General features: G+C 48.0%; 1 protein-coding gene across 3 annotated transcripts; it reads right to left on the bottom strand.

The window, feature by feature from the left end:
• Positions 1-86: 86 nt before the first annotated feature.
• On the bottom strand, positions 87-19,341 carry OSTN (osteocrin). Of its 3 annotated transcripts, none has more exons than XM_090052784.1 (5): positions 19,273-19,341; positions 11,915-12,016; positions 7,371-7,567; positions 1,234-1,326; positions 87-443 (listed from the first exon to the last, which is right to left on the bottom strand). In XM_090052784.1, the coding sequence occupies exons 2-4, from the start codon at positions 12,014-12,016 to the stop codon at positions 1,245-1,247; spliced, it is 381 nt and encodes a 126-aa protein (XP_089908910.1). In that variant the 5' UTR covers positions 19,273-19,341; the 3' UTR covers positions 87-443; positions 1,234-1,244. The 3 variants fall into 3 exon arrangements, with proteins under 3 accessions (XP_089908910.1, XP_089908909.1, XP_089908911.1); XM_090052783.1 differs by having other exon boundaries at positions 19,268-19,304; XM_090052785.1 differs by lacking the exon at positions 19,273-19,341 and adding an exon at positions 19,008-19,059.
• Between the last annotated feature and the right edge of the window lie 5,884 nt (positions 19,342-25,225).

The following is a 25,225-nucleotide window of genomic DNA, read 5'->3' as shown; positions in this document are numbered from 1 at the left end:
TCCCCAGGATGGCTAACTCTTTCCTTTAGCTGCCCCAAAGCTACCGACCAAACATCCCCGTTGAATTAAACGTGCAAAGCAAAAGGTGCCAGCTGCTCATGGACACCTTTTGGTGTCTCTAAAAGTTTTATTTTTCTCCAAAAATCCTAATAGTCCTTGCAGGGATAATGAACTCGTGCAAATTAAAAAAAAAAAAATTGCCATGCAATGAAATTATATACACATATTTTCTGTTGCCTTTACCAGTGGAACAGAAAGCAGCTGCGAGGAAGGTCTAATCTGATGATTGGATCTGTTACCGCTTGGAAAAGGCAATGTGAAACAGATTTTGCATGAAGTCAATTCCTTAAATGTCGAACCGTTAATCAATGACAAGATGCGGTTGGAAGCATCCTCCGCGTTTCTGCGACGTTCCCAATGTCGCATCCATCTTTCAGATGCCTCTGTAGAAATAAAAACAACGATATTTAAATTCTCCTCAAAGATCTGGAGGATGAAACTCAAGAATGATCCAGGGAAGACAAAGCTCGGAGAAGTAGCTTTGTCATGCAGGTTACAAATCCCTCACCTCTGGCATTAGAATTAAATGCACACAGGGAAAGAAAATATTATACAAGATGACCTACATGCAATTCAATGTAGATAAATGTCAAGTGATACACATGGGCAAAAATATCCCAAACTCCACCTACACTGTGATGGGCTCCACATTGGCCGCTACTGCACGGGAATAGGAGCTGGGGATCATTATAGCCCATTCACAAAAAAATACCAGCTCAAGGCTCAGCAGCTATCAAAAGGGGAAATTAATGTTCAGGATTATTAAGGGAATTTTAAACAACATGGAAACTATTGTGATGCCCTTTTATAAATACATGGTGTGTACACACCTGGACTATGGTGCCTGGTTCTGGTCCCTACACCTGGAGAAGGGGATAGAAGAAGTGGAGAAGGTCCAGAGAAGGGCAACAAGGATAACGAGTGCTATGGAGGGGCTTCCACATGGGGCAAGACTAATGAGGCCAGGCCTGTCCAGTTTAGAAGAGAGATGCTGTGCAACAAGGGAGACTGAGCAAGATGGACCTGGTCTGACCCCGTTGCTGCCAGTTCTGGTGTTTTTAGGACCTTGCAGCTTGGGAGGTTGAATTGCATACTTGCAACCAGGAGGAGATCTTGGCCCTGTGATTTTAACCCACCGCACTCCTGAACTTCCCTTTGCTGAGCTCCACTTACTTGCCGGTCTGCTAACCCTTGGTGTTGGCCAGGCGGTTCATGCCGATCCGGTCTACGGGGATGAATCGCCTCTTGGGCAGCTCCACCACTTTCCTGCACAAAGAGAAACCAGGCAGGGCAAGTTCAGAGGAAGAGCCAGGCGGAGGTTGCCTCTTCGCTACCTTGATGCCAGCTGGTGTCTACCTGCCCTGACTTCTGCTTTTGTGACCTGCCACCCTCAGCCATGGGGCTTGATTGGGGTGGCTGGTGAGGTAGGAGGCTACACCTGGTTACTCAGAACCAGGCAAAAGAGCTCTACCTGTTTCCAGGAGACATTAGAAAAGCACAAATAAAAGGCTGGAAATGCTCCTTTTTGTGACCATTATGCCACCTTCCCATTCTTCTAGGCGATCCCCTGCTGCACAGGTAGCTTTTGGACGGGGCGCTGAGGGTTGGACACCCTAGACTTACAAGCCCTGTAGTCTGAGAAGCCTGCCATGTCCCTGACATTGGGCATATCGAAGGAAAGCTCTTGGTAGCCTGCATCACATGTTACTCCAGCGGTTCTTGGCCTGCCCTGGATGCTGAGACTGTTAAAAGGGCCACACTGCAAATGCCCAAGGTCTCTCCCTGACAGAGGGCTAAGTTTGTGGGGCTGAAGCACCCTGAAGCCTCCTCAGATGAATTCTCCCAGCCTCAAGCAATGCAGCATCCTTTTGGGCTCCACTTGCTACCAAAAGTGACCCTTCCCGGAGCAGCCCGGGAATGCTTTCTGAACCAGGGCGGGTTGGAGGAGAGCTCAGCCAGTCCAGGAGACTACCCATGCATTGCAAGCTCCTGCTAAAGCCCCTTGGACAGATGCTCTGTTTGCCCCCCAAGCTCCAGCACATGGGGTGGCAAACACCCAACTGGTCCAGGGGGCTGATAGGGATTAAGGATGAGGCCTGAAGATGGAGAGTTTGCCTGCAGGGAGCATAGAGAGCCTAAGTCCAGGGCACAGGGGAATGACTGTAAGCCAGGCCATATGGCGGCGGGTCACTGCCCTCCTTAGACCGAGGGCTCTGAGCCAGGCGAGAAGAAGGCAACAGAGGAGGGGGGGGCTGGGCTGTGCAAAATAATTGTGCTAAGTGGGCTAATACTGGTCTCTGACCCAGGACCTTAGTCAGTATTGTGGCATCATCCCGGCTGCTCCAAGAGGCCTCAGTGCAGAGGCAGGGTTGTGCCCACGCGTGCGGTCGGAGGGGTGTGAGAAGGCGCCGTGCGCTGCAAAGTGCCCCAGGGCCAGCGCTCGTGTCAGGGACGTGTCCGCACCTGCAGCTGCCCAGAGCCGGGGCTGCTCAGCCGTGGCATGGAGCCACGTCTTCCCTGTTTGCAGACGCAGCCCAGCCCCTGTCTCCACGCCAGGGCGGCACTCGGCCGGCACCTCCCAGGAGGCAAGTGGCTCTTCAGCTTATCGGCCGTGGCTCCTTGCAGAAACCCGTGTCGATGGGGCTTGTGTCGCTCCGTTTGTTTTCTTGCTGCAGGCACTGGGCAAGCTCTCCTGCTTTCAGACAATTTTCCATGCTGTGCTGTGCAAAAGCGTAGGCATCCCCGAGCTTGTTCTCTTGTCCCAAGGTGGGTTTGTCCCCCTCCACCTCAGGGTGGCTATATTACAGTGGCTGCTTGGTTAATGCAGTCTATGCATGTCGATCCTAAACCAGTCCAGACTGAGGATTTAAGCCTAGGAGGATTTGTACATGTGCTCGGTGTACAAGCAGATGGTGGGACGTGCCCGGGATGGCAGGATGTGTAGAGCTAAAGCAAACAAGTCACTGTGAGGGACGAGCATCATCCGGGGCAAGAGGGATGAACGAGAGGAAAGCTAGGAGGGGGGTTGTTTTCTCCTGTCCGAAGTGGGTCCTCTGCAATGCAGCACTTCAACCAAAGCGTTAAAGGTAGTCTGCCAGAGGTGGTGGTATTAACCCCCTGAGTGCTGGCTGGAGAGAGGGGCCACCGATCGATTTGAGTTTGACCCCCTTGCTTTAGAGAGGAGCATAGCAGCAAACATGATCATGAGCTGGAAGTAATTGTTTTTTAAATGAGTGAGAATCGAAGACAAGAGGTTCCTAGTGAAACCCTTGCTTGTGCCGCTACAAAAAGAAGGAAAGAAGGAGCATTTCTCACCCTTGTTTCACCCATAATGACGAAAGCCCAGGCTCAGCTTTTTAGAGTAGACCTGGCTTCCCCGGTGGCTAATAGGTTAGACCAGGGATTTGCAGCTGGGGGCCTCGAGATCCTTTCAAGGGTGTCTAGGGGTGCCGCACAGTTAGGTGGGCAAACATGATCCAAAAGATAAACCCAGAGATTTCAAAGAGGAATCCAGAGGGTTCAAAACCTTCTGCCTTGCTGTGGGCTTGCTGAGCTCTTTTGCAAGTGAAGAATGGCACTAGGACTTTTCTATAGGCAGAAAACAAGTGAAAACAAAGAGCTGGCATTTTCTGAGGAGGGCCTTGAGTCAATCAAGGGGTGCCTTGAATCTAAAAAAGATGAAAAACACTGGGTTAGACAATGGGTTTGTATGGGACGCTTTGCACAGGGATGATGCTACCTCGGGCAGGAGGTAGTACCGGAAGACCTCTGTATTTTCTATGATTTTAGGAATAGCAACTTTATTGCTAAAAAGTGGTGATTCTGCAACTCTCTAGGCAATTTCCAGGGGGTAACCAGCACCGTTTACAAAAGCTTTCACATCCAGTGGAGACGCGGAAAATGAACTTCCAGGTTCAGTAGGCGAGTAGTCGAGAAGCTTGCACGACTGCCCCTCGAGCTGCGTTTTTCCTGGTGTGGGGCGATAAAAATAGGAATACATTTCTCATATCCTCCTATCTGGCACCCTTCCTCATTGCCAGGTGCAACTGAAAACAGGGTGGAATTAAAAATACAACATAACAGAAAAGTCACATTATTATAACATTGTGGGAGCCTAAAGCACTAAAATAAAACTCAGAGGCTGTTTTACAGCTGAGCTGGTCCCTCTTGCGGCAGACGGAGGCTATGACATGCTTCTCTGTCCATCTTTTGAAGCTTGCTACCCAGAGCATCATCCCCTATAACAGAGGTGCCTGAGCTGCAAAGGTCAGGCATTGGGCATGCACCTTGCTGGGGTATTTCACCCCGGTGCTCTTTCCTGCCGTGGCAGGGGGTCGGACTCGATGATTTGCTCAGGTTCCTTCTGACCTGAACATCTGTGAATCTATTGCCAGGGAAAGACAAAGGAGTGGGTGGCTGTTGCTAAACTTGATGGAGTTTCTGTCTCTTCACATCGCATGGGGGAACTCATGCTTGCTTTCAGCCAAGCTTTCAAAACTTTCTCTCTTATGAGCAGGTGAAGCTTTATCCCAAGTTTTAGGGGTAGAGGTTGGTTGTAGCCACGTCCGTCTACGAACATGGGAAGACAAAGTTCTTTGGGTAAATTTGGTATCTTTTATTTGACCAACTCAAATAGTTGACCAAATTCTACTTCGGGAGCTTTTGGGTACAGACACCCTTCGGCAGGCTGAGGAAGCATCTGCAGTGGGTGTGCATGCTCTTCTGGGAGGGACCGAATGGTAAAGAAGCTGGAGGCTGGTCTGCATGCAAGAAAGCCAGTCAGTGAAGATGTAAATGGAGGAAGAGCACAGATGTAAATCCAGGAAGGGCACAGACCAAGTGCACCCGAAAGCTTGCAAAGAAGATTTTTTTCCAACTATTTGAGTTAGTCTAATAAAAAACAGTCCAAGTTTTAGCTCTGGACTCAGGGGCCCAAGAAGCAAAAACTTCTTCAGTGAAAGAAGCAAGACGGTTAGCTGAAGACTGAAGCAAGTATCTCCTGTGCAGACCACGGGTAGAGGAAAGCATGAAACACTTGGCCACTGTTTAACAGCTGCCCTGGCATATAAGCGATGTAATGTTTCTGCTGTGGACAGCAGTACTGTTAATCATCATCAGGCTCATTATTAACAGTACTGTTAATCATCATCAGGCCCAGAACAGGGCCCCACTGTGCAAATACAACCCAGCACTTGAAGAGCTCCGGGTGCAAGGGATCAGACAGGTGGAGGGTAGGGTAGGGGCAGGACATGTAAGCAGAGTAAATAGGGTCCTGGAAGCAAATCTCCAGTTTTTGCTATGATTTCTAATTTTTAAATATTTTTTGCATGGGGGAAGACATTGAATCAGGCAGGAAAATGAAGACAAAAGGGGAAGGGGAAATGGTGGGGAAGGGAACAGGCCAGGTGCAGCGTGAAATGGAGCTGGAAAGACTGGGAGGAAAGGAGGAGAAAAAGCCAAATAACCCACGACAGAAGCAGTCCAGCCTTATCTACAGGAGGCTTCTCACTTGTCCAGAGATCCCTGCAGAGATACCGTATTAAATAAAAAATGATGGCATATTGAAAACATCACTGCCTTTTTTTGCTTAATAGATTCAAGCCATCACCCGAAATAACAAGTATTTTGGTCATTTCACTGGTGCCTTAACATCTCAGATCATCTGCACCTCCCAAGTGGATCGGCAGGTGGAAGGGAAACCACGAAGGCAACAAAAGGCCATTTGAAGAGGGAAAACTGCTTGACCATACAAGTGTCCTCTCCGATACTAGCACTCTTTGGACCTTCCTAAACGATCGTCCATTGTGGTCACTTCGGCAGAAGGGTTGAATTCAGTCTTTGTGGAGTATCTCCCATAAGCCTCGCCATGCTGAGCCCCTGCGAGTGGACTCCTCTCATCCCGGCGATTGAGAAGAGGAGCACCGTCGGGGTGTAGTTTCCCAAGGGAGGAGATGGCTTTGGTGGGCACCATGCTGGGCACCGGGGGCCCCTCTCCTCGCACAGCGGTTCCTGTTTCGGTTGCATCTGCAGATGCCTCGACTGACAGATCCTGCACATTATCCTATCGTGTTCCTGTGGTCTGGCAGCTGGGTAGATGGGGCTGAGATGCAGCTGTGTAAAACGCAGCGCTCGAGGAACCTCAAATGGCTCCGTCTAGGAGCCAAAACCTCGTCTGCTCCTCCAAACAGAGTCAGGCTCTCGAAGGTCAGCAATTGGGTTGGATGTGCTGTGGAAGGGGACATCTGTGGTATTGTGGCATGTCAGAGTCCAGCTAGTCCTGGAGGAAACTCTGTTTTGATTCGAGTGATGGGAGAAAAACAAGGGCAGTTTCACTCCTGCTTCCTTCTCCCCTTCTGCAATTTCTTTTCTTTCCAGGAAATGTTGATTGCACGGATATTGTCACATGCTGACCAGGAGTAACAACCAATTTCCCCATGCTTGTGTGCAAAGTCAGCCACCTCCTTTCAAACTAAGGCTCCAAACAGCCACCTTTGCATAAAGACACTTAGCACAATGCATTTTTTTTCTGCACAGAAAGGAATGAATTCTGAAATGATCAGTAAAAAATCCTGCCTGATGATTTAAAAATGTTGCATTTCGCCTTTTACTGGCTGGGGCCTAGAAATGAAGAGGAACTATTAAGGATGGCTGAAAAAAAAAATGCAATACCAACAACTATTGCAACCAAAGCCCCTATCCAACAAAATACGTTAAGCTAGCAGCTAACTTTAATAATGTGATTAAGAGGGGTAGGTCTAAGGACATAGGTTCTTTGGGTAAATCTGATATCTTTTATTAAACCAAATTTTTTATTAGTTGATAGCATGATATTTTTATTAGTTGGTCTAATAAAAGACATCATAATGCAAATCAAGACATTTAATGGATCAGGACTTCAATTTGGGAGGGAGCGGCGCGTCACCAGCAGTAGCAGCAAGAGAGATCTCAGAGCTTTCAGTTCTGGTGAGCAGACCCTGTCCCTTTGCTTTTAAACCCCCACATTTTGCTTCCTGAATGGCAGTTTAACAGACAGGTCACTCATGGGGTTGCAGAAGAGGGCTGCCATCCCTTGCATGTCCTGCGTGGGTTGAGTTTGGCCGCAAGGACAAACCAGCTGCAAGGAGTACTGCTCGCTGCAGCCGGAGAGCTCGGCATCTGGCAGCAATAGCAAAACAAGTAGTTTCTGAGCTACCCCACCACTGACGAAAAAAATCAGCTACCAAATCGAAATGAGTGGCTTGCCTTTCAGAGGTCTATCTACGAATCTCACACACAGCCTTTGCCTGGCCCCGGCCGGCCACCCAACTTACTTCTGCTTGCCTTTCACGTCGAGGGAGGTAGCAGAGATCCTGTCGAGGGGAGACCCAAACCCTGGGAAGCTCCTTTTCTTCTTGGTCTCAATCACGTCATTCTCCAGGGAGACGAGCTCATCCAGAAGCAGCAGCTTAGCGGCCAGGTCAGTGGCTGACTTGTCCTCGCTGGATGTGGGACGTGAGGGGTCAATGGGCTGGAAAGGAAGAGGGACAGCACTGGTTAAGGCTGAAACTTCAGGCAAAAAAATAAAACTTCATAGACTCATAGAAAACGAGGGCTGGAAGGGATCTCAGGAGGTTACATTTAGTCCAACTCTCTGCTCCGAGCAGGACCAGCCCCAACTACAGCATCCCGCCATGATGGAGAGTGGTCAGGACCATCCCACAACACACCGTTACTGCAAGAGACTGAAGTTGCGGCACATTTTCCACGTGCAAACCATTTTTTTCATTGCAGGTCAGTCACTTCTCAATGAAAAATTGTGAGCGTCTCATGATATTTATCCTTTTTTTCCCTGAAAAATGACCTGGCTTTTTCAACACAAAACTTTCCTCTATTGGAAACATTTTCAAAGTGGTTATCAGTGCTTTTCATGCCCTGCGGTCTGGGCTTTTGGCATGCAAACTTCCTCTAACTAGTTAAATAACATTTTTAATTGTGTGAGAGGCAAGGATGATGGGGAATTTTGCCTGGGATCTCTTGACGGTATAATAATAGCCTCCAGGATGTCGGCTGCCGTGGTTCCCTGCTTTACCTGTGGCAGGGCTTGGTATGAGGTCTTGTGTTGTGTCAGGGTTGATGGTAGATTTACAAAGAGTTTAGATTATGAATAGTTTGCACAGGACTGATTTGGTCTCAGGCAGGGGGGTGGACTAGATGTGAGCTCTGCAGGTCCCTTCCAGCGCCTTGGCTTTGGTGGGTGATCTCTTTTATTAGGTCTCCTATATTTGGGAGGGATACAGACAAGTTTGTGGGTACCACACAACCTTCCTGGACCATCACAATTATAATCTCACCTCAACGCTACCCTATTGAATATTGCTAATTTTTGTTTACATTCCAATTAACTCCATGATTTTTAAAAAATTAAAATAAGTCTTTCAAAATTTAAAAATCCCTTGCAAATTAATTTCCAGAGACATTTCCAAATTCTGATGTTTGACTAGCTCAGCAATTCATCCCTAATTCCTGCACAAATACACAATGCTTTACCAGAAAGGTACCAAGGTTGGTTCACCCCAAACTGTTATGGAGGCAGGCTGTTGGTTGGTGGGGCTTTAATTGCCCGGGAGTGGAAGTAAAGAAGAGCAATTTCTCTTGAAATGGGAAAGGAAGTTAGATCAAAGTCAGGTGTGTATCTTGACCTTTGTTTCAAAAGCAATATGTTAATGCAAGGTGGTAGAGGAGTTTCTTCTGGAGCTGCTGTGGGAATGCCAAGATCTGGGCCAAATACTGCACTAGATTTGCAAAACAGAGATGCCTTATCTAGCTCCTTCTTCCAATTGTGCTACATTCAGGGAGCCATTCATTAATAAGCAAAAGAAAGGGATGTCCTTAGCATCTCTTCTTATCAACTTTATAGTCAATAAATGACAGAGTTCACGTGTGACATCTCCCAACCCCTGGAGCAGTGTGGGGCAAAACAAGAAAGCCATTCTCTTTGCACTTGATTGCTATACTTGATGCACGTAAAGGAGTTTTCACTTAGTTTATTAAAAAAAACTCCATCATGCTTGGAAAATATAGTGCAGATAAAACCTTTGAATCAGCACAGGCTCTGACAGAAGCAGGAATATGCCAGTAAAGCAGCCATCCTGATTATCAGCAGCTGACAGGAGATATCTGTGCTCAAAGAGTCATAGAAGTGTTGGAGTGACGTAGCTACGATAGCCCAGGACACATGCACGAGGCCTGGAGTTTGTGGGTGATATCCTTAATTGGACCAACTGCAGGTTGGGATAGATTTAGACAAACTTTCAAATGCTGGGCTTTCCTTTTTCAGGTCTTCAGGGTCTTTTATTAGACCACTAACAGTTATTGCTGACAAAAATCCTTTGCTTCCTCATCATCTAGCACTGTTTCTACACGGTGCAGACTGCAGCCATTGGGTTTCTCATTGCTGGCAAGAAAGCTTGACAAATGCACATGCAATGTGCCCCCACATGTTTCACGAGCAGGGCAAGGGCCCAGTGAGCCTAACCACCCAAACTAGCATCGTTCAGCCACCCCAGCAAAGGCTCTCATGGGAGGGACTCCCCGGCTTCCAGGCCCTCTTGCAGCTGAGTTCACTGCGCCCATCCTGAGTCTGGCTCCAGAGAGACAGGTGTGAGTCTTGCACCAAAGACACCACAGCTGCTCTGTGACCATCCACGCAGGGCATGCGGTTGCTTGATGGATGGAGGGTTTAAAACAACATTGCTGCAGACACTTGGGTAATCATTATTTTTGTGAGATTCGTGATTGCAGAAGAACCTGCAGAGCCTTGATTAGAGAACCAGAGTGGCTCTAGACACTTCACCCTAGCCTGAACCGAATCAGGCCCTGACTTTCCATCTCTCCAATGGTCCCTTAATGAATTTTGCCCCTGGTGAGATTGGTACAACTTGTGGAGGTTTTGCCTTCCTCTAACTGTGGGGTATGGCACCTACATGGGACCTCTAGCAGGATGGTGGCTTCGTCTGTGGCAGATTCAGGTGTGATGCCTTGTGCTGCAGCAGGGTTGATGGTAGTTTTTTCTAAGAGGTTAGATGATGGATTTCTCTGGGATGGTTTGCACAGGGCTGGTCCTGCCTCAGGCAGGGTTGTTGGACTAGATGACCTCTGGAGATCCCTTCCAGCCCCACTTTTCTAGGATTTTAATGCAGGAAGAGAGCTGCGACCTCCTGACACGGGCAGCAGTGCACTTCAGGGATGGTCTATGGGAAGATGCAGGCTAGGAAATGGCATTTCCCATCCAGCTCAGGAAGTCTAGCAACAGCCCACGTTCTTGATGCTTGCCTTCAGGCACCCTCACCGTCCTCTTTGTTACTTCATCGCAGCACGGATAACCTTCCTCCTACAAGGCCGATATGACAGCAGTACCTAGTGGGGCGGTACACAGCACTCAGCTGAAGCTCACGGGAAGCCAAATGCTCCTCTTCCTCACACAAGTCCCGCTGTGGATGGTAGTGGCTGCTTCTGGGATTGTGTAAATCTGACCTAACTTCATAATAGAGAAGCATAACAGTGCGCTGCACAACGATGGATCTGGATTTCGCTCTGCCCCAAAGCCCTCGCTATTTAAGACCCTGAACCTGGGACCCTTGCAGAGCCTGGCTGAAGTTGAATGGACTCCTTGCTGGCAGTGGTGATGGGCCGTGTGGGTCTCTGCAGGTTGGATGGCTAAATGAGGCTGGGATCCAGTTCATGGAGGTAAGACACACATGGGAGGAGAGGGGCAGAGGCTGAGATGACAGTGACAGGAACACAAAGGGACAAGGACTGTTTAGTTGGGACTGGTTCATGCGCTTCATTTCTGCCCCCCACTACAGAAAGGATGGGGACACGTTGGAGAGAGTCCAGCGGAGGGCAATGAAAATGGTTGTGGGCTGGGGACAGGACTGGTGAGGAGAGGCTGAGGGAAATGGGCTGATTGAGTCTGCAGAAGAGAAGACCGAGGGGGATTGAATAGCAGCCGTCACCTCCCTGCAGGGGGGCTGCAAAGAGGATGGAGCTGGACTGGCCTCGATGGGGGCAGATGACAGAAGGAGCAATGGGCTCAAGTTGCAGCAAGGGAAGTTGAGGTTGGATATTAGGAAAAATTTTATCTTGAGGAGGGTGGTGAAGCACTGGGACAGGCTCCCCAGAGAGCGGGTGCAGTCTCCCTCCTTGGAGGTTTTGAAGACCTGGGTGGACAAAGCCCTGGCTGGGATGACGTAGTTGGGGCCGGTCCTGCTTGGAGCAGGGGGTTGGACTGGATGTGACCTCCTGAGCTCCCTTCCACCCTCATTTTCTGTGATCCATTTTCACGAACTATAAGAAATAACTCAACCCAGATTGAACTCGGCATCAGCAGCCCGGGCCCAGAGATACCAAACTTCTTACTATGAGGTCTAGAAGAAGAGCCATGAGATTGACTGGATCTGGTCTCCTCTCGCCTGCAAGGCAATAGCATTCCCTTTTTCCACTGGACCATGCTGGATCCAGGGCAGGGGCTGTCCCTGCAAATGCCTTTTAATGCGTTGCTTTGAAGATGTTGGCTAAGCCATTCTGGCCCCAGGGGTTGATTTGTGCAGGATTCAGTCCCGTCCACAGGATGTGACCGGGGGGACCAGCAGGATCAAGTTGCCTGCTTCTTGGGGGCAGAGCCATGCCTCTTAGGGCGAGCTGCACAGGACGGGCAGAAAAGCTGGGTTCACTCATCACCATTTCCTCCACACTGGGTTCCTCACCCCCACTGCATCTCTGCAGGCCCTTGTGCGCCTGCCTCCCACCTTGCCCTCGTGCATGGGATGCGGCATTGCTAGAGCTCAGGGCAGCAGCTTCAGGAATAGCCACGTACCTCTGGAGCAGCTTCAGCGAGGAGCGCCGCGCCGGCGTGCCACTGCAGCAGGGTCACCGCCAGGACGAAGGGCGCCACCGCCACCAGTCGACACTGCGGCATCTGCAAAGCAGAGCAAGCCCTTGAGTCGAGGAAAGCAGAGCAGGGAGAGCTAGGACAGAGAGAGGGAAGGACGCAGAGGAGCAGGAGGGAGTGACTTGCCCAGGGTTGTACCACAAGTCAGTAGCAGAGTCAGGAAGAAAACCCAGGAGTCCCGAGTCTGAGCTACTACAGCTAGAGACTCTCCTCCCAGACTCCTTCCCCTATAGCAAGTAGCAGGAAGGACCGCGTGGGGCTCTCAGGTGTCTTTCCCAAAGGGGTTTTGCTATTCCCCTCTTATTGCACTGCCTTAAGATGACAACCCTCACCCAGGGAACAAGAAACCCAATTCAAAACCCACGCCAACATCCCACTCTGCCCAGGAGAGCAGCTATCAGCTGGGCAGGGCCCGGTGCCCCACAGCTGCCAGGGCTGCACCCCTCTGCAGACAGGAGCGCAAGATTAATGGGGTCAGAAAGAGCAAGACGAGGTCTCGGGACCTGTAGCCTAGCGTGTAGGGCACTCCCGGGGCTCTGTTCCTGCAGCCGGAGCCACTCTTAGAAAATTAGAGTTGATAATGGAAGAAAGGCAGTAAGTAGGGTGCCTTTACGCATTAAATAGTGGCTAAAGCACAGAAATAGCTTTGTTTCGAGCTGTGCAGGGTGAGAGGGTCGCTGTGGGGGGCTATTTGGGATTTAAACCCTGTCATTGAACTGGATGGGAACCTCTGTGTGGATTTTAATAGGAGCAGGGTGGGTGGGAGGGAGACTTCTCATGTCTGCTAATTTGCTCGTTAATCTGTTAGCGAGCCCAGCCCGGGAGGGTATAATTCAACTCGGAAGCTGCCACTCTTTGTTGACTCTCTTGGTGGAAGCCAGAAATAGATGGGAAGTATAAATATACCCTGGTGATGTATGATGGCTGTTCTGTCCTCCACTGGGCAGCTCTCATCAGCTCAGGCAGGATATGCCCAGCAAAAACACTTTGCTTATTTTCCCACACTACGAAAGTGGGAAACTGGGCTCATATTTGGAGGTCAAGGCCAGGCTTGCATTCATGCCTGCTTCTACAGTTTCCCATCAGTTCCACCTATGCTTTCAGGATTCAGGTATCCTATCTGGTACCTTTTTATTTGACCCAAGGGCACAGAAAATCACAGGCCAGACCCTGACCTGGTGTTGATCAAAGTGCCTCCATTGAGTCAAAGGAGGGGTAGGTTGGGCCCCAGATCCTCTCCTTCCAAACCAAACAAAGCCATGGCCCTGTGTAATCTGTGTTTTTTAATCTGTGCAACAGACATTTTTGTACGTGGCTCTGCACTGGAATAAGAAGTGGCAGCCCATCGCCTTGCAGGGAACCACATCCTGATTACTTGGAGGGTGGGAGGATGTACAAATAAGTGGGCAGGTTACATGCCCCCTTTTCATCCGGGTGCACCAGTACTCCCTCATCCCCACGAGCAACAGCCGCTGGCACGCTAAGGAAAAGAAGCACGAGGCACCTGAGCCACAAAAACACTTGATTAACCAGCTGGGACACCAGCAAAATTAAAACCAGAAGCTGTCAAAAGTGAGGGCCCGCTCCCATTCCCACTGAAGTCACTGGCAAAAATACCCGAGCACTGAGCTGGACTCTCTCCTGCCGGACGTTGGCTATGGAGGGAGAAGGGGGTGAACAGCGGCTGCTATAGTCACTTGTATCAGCCACGAATGTGCTTCCTGCGCTTAACCAGCTTTGATTCTGGTTGCGTCTGTTTTCTGACTTCTTCCAGGTGCCCAAACACTTCCACTCACTTCTGTTGTCAGTTGGCCTCTGTAGGTGTACCTTCCCCTTGCACCCCAAGGATGGATGATGCTAAATCTCAGCTGTGTGTTAGCTTCTGGCTTCTCTGCCCTGCAAAAGCCATCTGAGCTTGGCCGGAAGCCCATCTTTTGCCCCAGCCGAACGATGACTACAACGCAGCTCCAGACAGACTTGTTCGTTTTACCCCTATTTCAGCTCAAAATGCATCAAAACTTAAATCCCTGCAGTCATCCGGAGTCTGTGTTGCGCGTCCAATTAAAACACAATTAAAGATAAAAGAGACCGTTCTCCTCCCACACCAAGGCAGGGGAAAGCAGCCGCAGCTTTGGTCTGGAGTCTGCCCGGAGCGCCTTCCCAGCGAAAGGCCACAACAAAGCAGCACCCCTGCCCAAACGCGAACCGCTACGTCTCCAACCTCAAACCCGAGGGCTCGAGAGAAAGTTTCTCTTTTAACAAAAAGCAAAATGACATCTCCAAGACAAGCGGGCTGAATGAAAACCAGACGGAGTAATTCATCACCGAGTTCAGAGCCTGCACCTTGTCAAAAATATTAACGGGCATCATTGTTCTTTTCCATTCAGACGATCGTATTTCACCGGCCTGCAAAGATTACTCAGCGAGTATAAATCACATGTGCTTTGTTTTTCCCGGCCTGACTGGTGGCAAGAGAACTGAGGCCAGACATCAGGCGCTGCCCTGTGATCCCTCCCTCTCTGGGCACTGGGCATCGACTCCTCTCCCAGGCGTACGGCAATGGCACTAGGGTACCATGCTCACCGAGGCATTTGGACCTGGCTCTTGCAGGATCTGGCAGATCTCTACATTAACAGAGACTGTTAATAACAGGGCTGGAGAATAGAGCAGAATAAGGACCACACTATGGACATTGGGAATTTCATGGTGGCGTGGCCAGAGACACCCATCCTTTTGCTCTGGAAGCACAAGCGCCTACCGTGCGACGTACCAGGCTCACAAGGAGGCGAGTCCCACGGCGGGTGCAACCCTTGTGTTTCCATCCAACAGTGCCGTAGTGCACATGCCCACTCCCCAGCTCATCACCCTGAAAAGTGCCACTGAAAAAATATCTGGCGTCACCTGCGCGAGCTGAATTTATCACTCTGAGTCACTGACTTCCCTGGAAGCTGGATCAGGGCCCAGCTGACGATCTAGCCAGTTTTCCTTAAGAGGATGGTGGCCAAGTGTTTTACAAAGAAAGCAGCACTCAAAATTGCAACAGATAGCTCAGAGCTTTTGCAAAAACACAGTTCGCATTGAGCAAGGAAGAGCCAAACCTCCAACGACTTGAATCGGAGGAGGCCAGAAATCCTACAGGCATCTGTTACCATATAAAGCCCAAGATACTCCTGTCTCAGAAATAGGAGTCATTTCAGAAACTCCTGCCCAGCCTTGTTTATCTCAAGTGTTCCTACCAGTCAAAAAAAAAAGTGTGAAAGGAAGGAATAAAAAATGTTTAAGAAACTACCAGGTCCAAAAATAGCTTAGATCAGCTCTTTTGTTCTCATTGCATGGATGAGATGCGGGAGATTCAGTAGAACGCAGTAAATTATAAAAAGCAGATGACATATGGGACTAAGGGGAAAAGGTGTCCTCCAAAAATACAAGTGGTAAATGCCAGATAATTTACGTTATTAACAATATCTTTGCAGGAATAAGTGCTTTTTGAGCCATCAAAGTCCAGGCCTCTAATCAGATACATGCAGTACTGTCACAGTTAGCTTCGGTTTACAATCATTTCATGCGTGCTTTATTATTAACCCGGTTAGTGAATTCACTCTTCAGACCCCCATCTTAAAATGGGTTTCATTCACCAAGCCATAGACTATTAGGGCTGGAAAGGACCCTAATATCTACTCCAACCCCTTGCTCAAGGCAACATCTTCCCTTTATCAGCCATGCCAACCAAGTGCAACCTGCTACATTTTAACTTTTAAAAGGTTGGACAAGGTTTTCCCAGGTGACTAGTGATTTTGGTGTCTGCATTGAAACCTCCAAAAATGTGTGATTTACAGAGGGCAGAAGCTGAAAATACGACTTCTTTAAGAAAGGCACTCAAAACCACTCTCACTCTTGAAAAATTGTGGCTTCACTGTGACACCACCACTAAAAACACTTGATCGCTATTACTTCCCATATCTGGCCATCTTGCTAATGGCATTACTGTTGAATTCCTGCTATTTCCATCAGTTTTAAAATGTCCTGGAAAAAAAATATGACTGGCACCATGTTTTTGTAAAGGATTGCTCCAGGCAAAACCCTCATGGATTGCATTTATCGATGTGTCACTATGACATGCTAGACCCATAATCCAGCCTGTGACTAATCTAGACGCAGTGCTTAATCTAGTCTAGGTGTATCATCATCTGTGTCTAGACCAGACACAAGCCTAGACCCATAATCTCGTTTCCCTTCTCTAAGGGTCCTGCTTTCGTAGAGGGCCTGATATATCAGTTTTATCTCTGGGAGTAGACCACTGTACTTCAGTGAAGATGGGCTGCAGGATTGGACCCCTCATTCCCATCAATGCTGCAGAGAGTACATAAAATACCACGGGCAGCACTATGAGACTAGCATCCCCCATGCAAACATTTTCTGGACTCACACCAGACAAATGATTAGCAATTCAGCTGAAGTCCCTGGAGAGACACAGGTGCAAGAACAAGAGCAGGGAAATGATCAGCTGTGGTTTCTGCCTGAACATCAAACTCTCCAGGCAGACACATAAGGAAACTTCTCCTGGGAAATAAGCATGAGTTGCACAATTTGAACAGCTTGCAAAAACCAGGAATGACTTGCAACTGAGCACAGCTCTGTGACAAAAAAATTATAGCGCCAAATAAAACATCTCGTCAGAGAGCAGTTAAGCTGGGACACAGAAGACACAGATGTGAGCAATAAAACCCACCAAAGAGGCTCAGGATTATCAGTTAAATAAGCAGATTTTTGCAACCCACAAGAAAAGAGCCATTAATCAGAAGACCCTATTCCCACCTTTTCTAAGCAAGATCATGGAGGGAGGTACAGACCTCTGTGCATCCCACAGGGAAAACAAAACTTTACTAGCCTGTTATCCATTGCCAACAAACTCCCAGCCCCTAAATCATTTATACATTTACCAACTGAATGGGACGACTTCTTTAAATGTTTCTAATAATTTAACTATTTGCCTTTTTTTAACAGTTTTCTTTTCTGTTTTTGTTCTGGGGTTGCATGTCTCTAGCATTGAAAATAAAGAAAACAAGTCTTTAAACCAGCAATCAGAATGGGGAGCTCCCTGCACAGAGAGCTGTGTGATATTTTTATAACACCCACACAGCAAATTTATCTTTTCTTAGCAGCAGAGGGGCACGCAAGTGGAAATGCTGTTCCTAAGGGAAGAGCAGTTTATACAACCAGTGCAGCCCATAAAGACCAGTTAAAATAGTCTTCCACAGTCAGGCAGCTCAAATGCTCGAGACGGCTCTGAAAAGAGGTCACTGCAAATATCAAACAAATGGATCAGATCATGTGATCTAATCCAGTGTGGCGGGTCACCCTTATGATCAAGGGTACAAAGCAGTCACAGCTGAAAAGTTAACAGCTGGGGGAGGAATCACTGCATGTGGAAATTGTAGGTAGCCTGTTTTTTTGGACTAGTTAAGAGGAAAATGAAAGGGAATTACAAATACATCACAAGAAATTGTAGTGGTCTGATGCATTTCATAAACTTGAGTGTTTTCAATTCGCTGAGTAGCACAAGCCTGGATTGCAGCGATCTACACCAAGTCTGCGGGAAGAAATCCGCACTCAAGTGAGATCAATGAGCCAGTATTTATAAGGGGCAAAGAAGACTTGCATGAGTCAATCACACTTTGGACGTACAAAATTATTTATTTCACAGTGAGTTTTTTCTTCCTCCAAAGCTGCTTTCCAGAGAACATCAAGAGCAATTATCTTCATCTTCTAGATGGGGAAACTGAGGCACAGGTCAGTTAAGTGATTTGCCCCAAGTTCCCACTCTAGCTCAGTGACAGAGGGATGAATAAACCCCCTAGATATTTGCAAACAAATTATTTCATTTATTTGCAAGCTTTCGGGGACACTCCCCCTTCATCAGGCATAGGAGAGAGCAGGGCTTTTAGAAGTTCTCCTAGGTAGAAATGAAAATTCGTATTTCATGGGAGAGCTGAAGGTGTGGTAAAATCTCCTCTGTGGAATAGTTCATTGCAAACACCTGCCACACTCCTATGCAACATGAGTTTTCATTTCTACCTAGGACAACTTTTATAATCCCTGCTCTCTCCCATGCCTGATGAAGGGGGTGTGCGCCTCAAAGCTTGTAAATACATAAAATAATTTGTTTGCAAATATCTAGTTGGTCTAATAAAAGAGATCACCTCTTCCATGAGTTTCGATTCCCTTTGCCTCTAGACCAATATGGCTACAACCTGGATAAACCCCTGGAGGATCACCATTTCTACTTTGAAAAGGCAGCTGAGAAGGAGCAATCATCACATGCACAACAGCCATGCAAAGCTGCAGAGATATGGACCATAGTAGGTAAAGCTCAAAGACAGCACTCGCTATATGCCCAAGCACACCTGGAGGCGGTGCACATGGAGTCATTGGAGTGACCCCAGACAGGGATGGGGAAAAAAAGGGAATGGGGTTAATTTTGAACCCAAAAGAAGCAAGCATCAGGACAGTCTGGCTGGGCCAACATCTGCTTGCATTCATACCGGTGCAAATCTGAAAGAACAGAAGACCCTGGCATCGCTCCACTGCTGCAGGAGCGCGCAGCATCTGGCCCACCACTTATTCAGTATTAGGATGCTCTTTGGTAGATGGATGCATGTGAGCAAAAAAGACAAGAAAAGAACTGCCCCCAGTCTAATTCCTGCATCTTGTGCCTTTGAGCCTATTTCACGTAATAAACATTCACGCAGGTCACAAAATAAATAAATAAATAAATAAAAATCTGGTATTTAAGCAGAAGCAACTCATCCCCTGTTCTTAACCGGCCCCCTCTTCAGTTTTAGGGAGATAACAAGCACTTGATTTATTCTCCAGGCAACATCAATTGGCACCAGGCTAAACCCAGGGCAATGCATACGAATACACAGCGCCTAGACCGACCTTTGCCTCTTCTAGGCACCGTACAAGTCTCTTTGGCGGGGAGGCATCGTTTGACATGTCCTGTTAAAAACTAACTCACCAGCTGTAGAAATGTTTGGCTTGTATTGCTAGTTTATCTCTAGACCCCCTGCATCCTGGGTGATGCACGCGTCTTACTGTCTTCCCCGTAATCAGCAAAGAGGAACTGTGGTTTTCCCACCGGACTCCTGCACGGGTGGGCTTGCTTCCTTTCAAAATGCTCAGATGCTTAAAATACAAAAGCAAAGATGGAAAGAGTTCCTGCAAACAGAGCAAAAGACACCCACAAAAGCCCCCCGTCCCAGCTCCTTCCTCGCTCACCTTACCTTGCATTGGATACAACGAGCTCAACCTTAATGAATCCTGCTATGCTCTTTCCCCCCTAACTTATCCCTAATGTTCAGCTTTCTTCCAGAGTTTTTATAGTCTCTGCTGTAAGCAAGAAACTCCAATCCCTGCCCGTGCTTTCTCTTACATCATTTCTAAAGATTTTCCACTGATCCTTGCCCTAAACCTTTCTCCCTCTCTCTCTCACTCACTCGCACACATTCTTGCCTCGCATTTGTTATATTTATTGTCCTGATCAAGATGATTAGGTTATAATTAAAGGTCTCGGGTTTTTCTAAGGAATCAGACGCGGTCACTGGAGAGCACTAATCTTCCGCAGCAACAATATCCCCTCAAAGTCTTAATATTACAGACAACTAGGGAGAAAATGTCCTGGAACTTCAATATGCAGCTGCGATTCCTGGAAACTGCAGAAATGTATTTCCTGGGATAATATGCACCTTAAGATGACACAAAATTAGTGCACTCTGCACCCTTATTACCCATAAATTAAAATGTGTCATAAAGCAGAGGACTCTCTAGGGTTATCATAGGAATGTAGTGGTTAGAAACCGAGGGATGAAGTTTCTTAGAGGCTCTTACTGTTATCCTAGGTATTGATACTGCTGCAGAGAACCAGCTGCAACGGTGGTGTCCATGTCTCCGAGGCAACGTCATCATCCCCATCTATTTCAGTTGGCCTGAAATACTAGTACGAGGCTGTCATGTGTTGCCACCTCTTGTTCTTCTTCCATTTGCTAACTGATTTGTACAATACCAGGTGCTAATTTTAAGGGCTTCGATCATACTTGTGCAGACTCATATGAGGGTTGAAGGGACCTCAGGAGGTCACATCTAGTCCAATCCCCTGCTCAAAGCAGGATGAGCCCCAACTCCATCATCCCAGCCAAGGCTTGGTCTAGCCAGGGCTTCAAAACCTCCAAGGATGGAGACTGCACCACCGCTCTGGGTGACCTGTACCCGTGCTTCAACACCCTCCTCGTGAGAGAGTTTTTCCTAATATCCAACCTCAACTTCCCTTGCTGCAGCTTGAGCCCATTGCTCCTGTCATCTGTACCACTGAGACCAGTCCAGCTCCATCCTCTCTGCAGCCCCCCTGCAGGGAGGTGACGGCTGCTATTCAACCCCCCTCGGTCTTCTCTTCTGCAGACTAAATCAGCCCATTTCCCTCAGCCTCTCCTCACCAGTCCTGTCCCCAGCCCACAACCATTTTCATTGCCCTGCACTGGACTCTCTCCAATGTGTCCACATCCTTTCTGTAGTGAGGGGGCACAGCTGGACACAGGACTCCAGATGTGGCCTCCTGGTGCTGAACAGAGGGGAGGAATCACTGCCCTGGATCTGCTGGCAGCGCTCCTACCGATGCAGCCCAGGATGCCGTTCGCCTTCTTGGCAACAAGGGCACATCATTTGTAAAACACTTTTCTATGCCAGAAGGAACAGTGTGATGCCATAATAGCTCTTTACTGTGACTTTGCGAAAGCCTTTGCTACCATCCAGAACGAACTTCACACCCCGCTGTGCATCACGTGTTTGGCTTTCAAAATTCTCCTGCAAACTTATAAGCCCAGGCACAAAACATCCCAAGTCCACCGTTCTCATGACAGTGATTATAAAATAAATGGGCAATATTGTAATCTACTTAAAAAATATATCACTTGCTTCCCAGGTGAGGACAGAAACATTTTACAAAGTGGAACACCAGAAATAGCTCTTGCCAAATACTTTTTGCCCAACTTGCTGATCGGAAGAATTGGCAAAACAAAGAAACAATTTCCCAAGGCTGCAGGAAAGAAGCCTGTACCCTAGGAGAGGCTGGTTGTGAAAGCAAAAACACCACAGATGTATTGCCACTGAAAACGCTGGGTGACAACATCATCATTCCTACATGGATGAAGCCTTTGCCCCAGGCCTCTGTTTCTGTGGATAGATATACACCTATGCCCCAGCCCCGCAAACCATGTATACACGCGGTTATCTTCAAGCACATGAGCAGCTCTATGGAGCCCGTATCAGGGCATGAGGGATTGAAATGAGCTTTGCACTCCAGTCAATGGCATGATTTCCACTGACATAAATAGGTCTTTATCTGAATCAGAATCCCCTCTGCGGGTGAAATCCAGCTCAAAACCCTGCAGCTCAGGCTCATCCCTAACATTACTTGTACATCTGCATATACCTCCACAATACATCTGTGCATACAGAATCAGAGGCAGAGAGAGTAAGCAATGCCCAGCGATACGAAGCAGCCGGCATGTCCGGGGAGACTTAGCGACGCAAACACAAGAAACGCTCAACTGACCAATAGAGAACATTGCTGCAGCACCTCAGAAAATGGCTTGGGGTATAACGGTGGCAAAGTATTATCAGCCCACTCTCTGCCTTCAATACTTTGACCACAAGGTGTTGCCAAGTAGCTCAAGGACCCAGGCTGGTTGCAATCCAGCAGATCTCTTCTCTTCTGTGGTTGAGAGCTCCCAGGGGAAACACCCCTCTCCCTGGAGAGCCCTTGAGTGAGGGGGTTCACATGCCACCATGAAGTTTAATATGCACATGAGGCCCTAATGCTTTCCACTATCCATATCTGCTGCAAGGCTGAAACCTTTCCTTTTGGGTGTGGCGCTGGCCAGAATTATCCAGGCCTTTCTTACCTCCAGGTTAGCTTATTGCCCCGTGCTGCGTGCGGTGCTGCAGTCTACAACTGCTCGGAGACTGAAGCTGATGCAGGAGACAGGGACTCCCTGCCAGCCATCAGCACTGGATGACCTCCAAACGGCCTGGGGTTGACCTATCCCATGCACCACCTCCCTGCCCACAACGCAGCGACGGCCGCACTCGGGCAGAGCGCTCGGCCGGGTGCCCACCTCGTAACGGCTGGCAGCGAGGGCCCTGGCGCACGCTGAAGTTTGCTCTTCTCTCTGGCATGAAATAGAATCATAAAATCATAGAAAATGAGGGTTGGGAGGGTCCTCAGGAGGTTACATCAAGTCCAACCCCCTGCTCAGAGCTCAAATTCGGTGGTTATCGGGGCATCCTATAAAGGTATGTCTCCGAGGGTCTCTGAAGAAAGCAGGGGGAAGGCTGCCTAGATGATACAGAAGTTTGGTGGCTGTCTACCTGAGTCCCTGGGACACTGATGAGTTCAATATTGCAAAAGTTTAGTGTCATTGTATTTACTGCACAAATAATTTCATTTGTAGCTTTGGCTAGGAACCGGCATTATCTTACAGCAAATACATACATGATGCACATGGTGTTTTTCAACCAGGCTGGGGGCACAAGCACTTACTTACAACTTTATTAGCATCTAAAGGAAAGGGGAAAAAAACCACAAACCCTCACTTCTCTGTTCCCTCCACACCCTTCTCCTTTGAGGTCAAGTATTTATCCTGTGTCAGCTTCTTGAACACGCACAGGGCTCAGTTATGTTGCTTTATCATCACTGATGCCTTTCTGCTTTTTACTAAGGGATTACCACTCAGAAAAGTCTGAGAAACTGCAGTGCAATGCATTCAGTTTTCTTCGGCTGTTTAAGAGGTTTCCCACATATTAACCCTCTGCAAGTCACTTTTCAAGAGGGTGTAGAAAGATTTAGGCGAGGGACAGATCTTACACATAAACCGGTTTAAGTGATCAGAAACTGGTTTAAACCTGTAACAGAACAGAAATTCGGTGCACATAAACTAGTTTTAAAATGGTGGAAACCAGTTTAAGATAAACCCAGTTGAATGTAGTATCAGACTGAACTGATTTGGCTCAAACTGGTCTATGCAATGTCTGTCCCAGACCCCTATGTTCAAAGGAGCCCCGGAGCCAAAAGGCCCAGTCAAAGTTCACTGAAGCCAAGGGGAGCCAAATAAAATACCGCATGAAATGACAAGTTTCATAGTGTGGACAGATATACTCAGCAATGATCTGACTCCCTGTGTAGTTATGTCTTGGGAAAGATGAACAAGGGTAAGCCCCATCTTAATACGTGTTGCCCTGCTTTCTACAGTCCTCTCTTTTTTCTTCAAAGAAAATGGGGGACATGACACGTTAAGTTTTCCTAATCAACTATTATATCTTCTTAGAAGTTAGTAGCATACCCACCCAGGGCTTACATTTGCTTCAACACTGATGCACTAAATCACAGAAAAATAGGGCTGAGAGTTGCATCTAGTCCCAGCTCCTACTCAAGGCAAGATCATTCCTGTCCAAACCATCCGGGACAAGCATCTGCTTAAATTGCTCATCAGCTTCTCCTGGGATAGAGATTTCCCAGCCTCTCTGGGCAGCCCTTTCAAATGCTGAACTACCCTCTTCGTGAGAGCGTTCATCCTAATGGCCAACTTGATTTTCTCTTGTTGCAATTTAAGTCCATTCTTCCTCGTCTCCTCTGGCTACAGAAAAGAGTCCATCTCCATCTTCTTTACCACCATCCTTCGAGTATTTGAAGACTGTTATCAAATCCTCCTCCCACTTTTCCTTTCTCCAGACAAGGTAATCCCAGTTTCACAGATGCGAGGGGCTAGAAGGGACCTTACAGATCATCGGGTCCAGCCCCCCTGCGCTTGGGTAGGAAAGACTGCTGGGATTGGATGACCCCAGCAAGATGGACGTGAAGATTTTCCAACCTTTCCTCGTAAATCAGGTTTCCCAGGACTCTCATCATTTTTGTTGCTCTCTGCTAGGGAGCCTATGCTACAGAAGCAGCATTTTCCCCGTCAACTCTGGCATCTCTGCCCAGAGCCATAAAACTGCCAGCTGTGCTTCTATCTCAATGCGGGTCCATCTGTCCGTCCATCCTTCCAGCTTAAAATCACAGCCAGTGAGGGTTGTAAGGGACCTCAGGAGGTCACATCTAGTCCAACCCCCTGCTCAGATTTAAGCAAGGGATTGGACTAGATGTACTTATATCAAACTTAAGTGCAAATAGCCTAAAACCGCCATTTTTAAGATGCATTAAGGGTGCACATATGTATATGCTGTCATTAAATCATAGAAAATGAGGGTGGAAGGGACCTCAAGAGGTCACATCTAGTCCAACCTCCTGCTTCAAGCAGCACCAGCCCCAAATGCATCACCCCAGCCAAGGCTTTGTCTACCCAGGTCTTCAAAACCTGCAAGGATGGAGACTCCATCACCTCTCTGGGTAACCTGGTCCAATGTTTCACCACCCTCCTAGTGAGAAAGTTTTTCCTGATATCCAACCTTGACTTCCCCTGCTGCAACTTGAGCCCATTGCTCCTTCTGTCATCTGCCAGCTGCAGCCAGCGTTCCCCTAGGTTAGGTGAAGGATCATGTCCATTCAACCCTCATCCACCGAAGCTACTTCCTTTGACCCCTCCCAGGCCTTTACCTGGCTGTTTCCCCATGTCAGCTCCTAGGAGGACCTGAACCTCAAGGGAGCTGAACTCTCACACAGGCCCCCTTTATGGGTCACCTGACTTGTACTTGGACACTTGACTCCAAATAAGCCTTTTTTGGAGATTCTGTTTCACTCTTAATTAGCCAACTATCCTGCACTTGCCCCTAACAAAGCTGGGGGGCCCAAGTGTCTCTCTCTTACTTCACCCTTGGGGTGCTTATTCATGAGGCGGATGCACTTTGGAGTGAAGGCACACAGGGAACTGCAGCTATCACCCCATGGACTGAACTCCATGGAAGTCAATGGGCGCTTTGCATTAAAGGCAATGTCAGCTCCTAAGTTCAAACATGTAAACACATCTGCCGTATACAAATGAAGCTGCAGGGTGGTAATCACCACTGGGTCTTGTCAATGGAATAAAACATTTTTTTTTTCAGATTTAAAACCTTCATGCATTGGGATGGGATAAGAACGCTAGGACCTGGCCTGCTGTCATCGTCGCAGCGGACCTCTGTCCCCTGCAATTTTTTCTATAACACTTTTTTTATCCCCCCCTTTTTTTTTTTTTATAAACATTTAAT

This window comes from Crocodylus siamensis, chromosome 6 (genome assembly GCF_052110815.1).
Source record: "Crocodylus siamensis isolate JL-2025a chromosome 6, ASM5211081v1, whole genome shotgun sequence".
Classification (NCBI taxonomy): domain Eukaryota; kingdom Metazoa; phylum Chordata; order Crocodylia; family Crocodylidae; genus Crocodylus; species Crocodylus siamensis.
The sequence above is the reverse complement of the archived record's forward strand: the minus strand, read 5'-3'. Positions and strand labels throughout refer to the sequence as shown.